The sequence below is a fragment of the Octopus bimaculoides genome, chromosome 6 (assembly GCF_046866305.1).
Source record: "Octopus bimaculoides isolate indiv1 chromosome 6, ASM4686630v1, whole genome shotgun sequence".
Lineage (NCBI taxonomy): Eukaryota > Metazoa > Mollusca > Cephalopoda > Octopoda > Octopodidae > Octopus > Octopus bimaculoides.
The window spans coordinates 88,728,528-88,731,027 of NC_142933.1; the positions used below are offsets into that span (position 1 = coordinate 88,728,528).

General features: G+C 40.0%; 1 protein-coding gene across 1 annotated transcript in view; it reads right to left on the reverse strand.

The window, feature by feature from the left end:
* The window catches only part of LOC106869346 (N-alpha-acetyltransferase 35, NatC auxiliary subunit), a 44,764-nt gene that overhangs the window by 9,764 nt on the left and 32,500 nt on the right, over nucleotides 1-2,500 (reverse strand). The window contains exon 15 of the mRNA XM_089354213.1: nucleotides 2,442-2,500. This exon is cut by the window's right edge and continues 27 nt beyond it. Within this exon, the coding sequence (XP_089210339.1) occupies nucleotides 2,442-2,500 (59 nt within the window). The remainder of the gene's footprint in view (nucleotides 1-2,441) is intronic.

The window sequence follows — 2,500 nt, forward strand, 5'->3', positions numbered from 1 at the left end:
TTTTCATGACATTGGCACTAGTGAGGTCACCAAGTAGCTTGCAAGACAAAGAAAAGTGAAACTCCAAGGCGGTAGTAGAGGGAGGGGGTGGCTTTATGCCAGACATTGAGAAGCTACAGTATGATAGAGAAGCAGATACAAATGTCTTGCTATAGAAGAGGTACATAGCTACCCCACATTATGTAGGAGTGGGTAGAAGTGGGAATAAAAGGTGAGTATAAGAGAGAATACAGACCAAGGATCAGGAAGGGTAGGTGGATAGATTCATAACAGTGTGGGCAGATAGTGACAGTTGGTTAGAGATTATATGATGTGCAAGAGTTGTGGTATGGTCAATGGTAAATATGAGTGAGGGGAAGGAGAAGGTCAAAGAAATAGCTGAGGAAGGAGGAAATGGTAAGTACCAGTAAAGGAAGGGGGGAGAGTAGCAATTTAATAAATCTGTAAGTCATTCAGAATATACAGAGAGGAAGTGTAGGGTGGGATAGCGAGGGGGAGGGGTGTACAAGGACAGAGATAGAGATCAGAAGTATATAGTGGTGGCTGCAGTGTGTGTGGCACAGGATGGGGCGGGGAGAATTGATCACAGATATGAGAGGGTATTGAGGGTGATAGCAGATATGAGAGGGTGTTAAAGATGAGATATGACAGCCCCAAGATGTAGCTCAGAAGAGAGGTGAAGAGATAATTTTTGGCACAGAAAAGGGTGAACAGTAGAAAGGAAAGATGTGGAGAATGGGGGATGGATAAAGAATAGGGGAGAAATAACTAGTAGATAAAAATATGTGCAGATTCTGTTGTCATACGATTACAGCAGTTGAATAGTGCCGTAGTTAGAAGAGTGATAGAGGGATGGGCATTAGGAAGATGAAAGCTTGGACAGATTGGGTGCAGGAGCAAGGCCTGGTGAGTGTATAGACATAAATGTTGCAAGCATTTGGGCCAGGTCTCCAGTTTGAGAATAATTTCTTCTCACCAGTCTCAGATGCCATGCAAAGGGCCCTGCCTTACCTCCTCACTAAAAGATAAAAAAAAAAAAATAATAACTAGTACTTATTTCATTAACTCTCAAAAGCTGAAAGGTAAAGTCAACTTTGGTGAGATGTGAACACAGAACATAAAGGAATGTAAGTAAACACCACACCCAAATGCTACAGCAGTTTAGTATTTCTATTTCTGACAAACTCTATAAATGTTTTTTTTAAATTTATTTATGCAATTACTAAAACATATACCCTTCCATACAAAATATAAAATACTACATTTAAATATTATTGTTTAGCCAAGTCAGCCTTGATGGAACAGATCTATGTTAACATTGTGTAACACAATTCTTGTCCTTGAGTAACAATTGTTGTTTCCTATTTGCTTTCCATTAGAAAGTATGAAAAAAGGCTAATATTTCCTTCAAACTTTGCTTTTGTTACATTTATTCAAACCCCAAAGAATCCCTCTCAACACATGGCTATGATGCTCCCCAACTACTCCTGCTCATCATCAGAGATGCACATATTGTCAGTTTTTAAGGGACATGCTCAAGTAGTTACGGTCAAGCAACTGACAAGCAAATCTGTGGTACTGATCAGAATAGCTACTATAACAATATTTCTGCTTCAGCAACTCAGTGCTAAATCTGTCTGAAATGTAATGGAAAATAGGTCAGTTTCAAAACATTGATGTCCAGGTCACAAAAGCAAAGTTTGAAGGGAATAGTAATCATTTCTAGATAGAAGCAAACAGGAAATAATATTTACTGATGAAAGACAAATAAAAATTTAAATTTTGTTACACAGTGTGGCACAGGAGTGGCTGTGTGGTAAGCAGCTTGCTTACCAACCACATGGTTCCAGGTTCATTCCCACTGCATGGCACTTTGGGCAAGTGTCTTCTACTATAGCCTCGGGCCGACCAACGCCTTGTGAGTGGATTTGGTAGACCGAAACTGAAAGAAGCCAGTCGTATATATGAATATATATGTGTATGTGTGTGTATATGTTTGTCCCCCCCCCCCCAGTATCGCTTGACAACCGATGGTGGTGTGTTTACGTCCCCGTAACTTAGCGGTTCGGCAAAAGAGACTGATAGAATAAGTACTAGGCTTCCAAAGAATAAGTCCTGGGATCGATTTGCTCGACTAAAGGCGGTGCTCCAGCATCGCCGCAGTCAAATGACTGAAACAAGTAAAAGAGTAAAGAGTAAAGAGTGTAATCAAAGTCATTCAGGCAAAGTATATTTAGGACTATATTATCCAATGTGACCTTATTTTTATTTAGTTGGGCCTAATCTGTGAGAGATTTGGCTCATATTTCTAGTAGTTGAAATGACCACATAGAGGCCCCCACACTGTTCAGAACTATAAGAGATATAAATTATTCGCCACTCAAGCATTCATGAGTCTTTGCAACTCAACCGCGAATCAAATAACTGTACCCACTACTTACCATTTTGTGCTTCATGTTCCAGCAAAAAACTATCAGCTCTGACCAGGGTAGATACCATC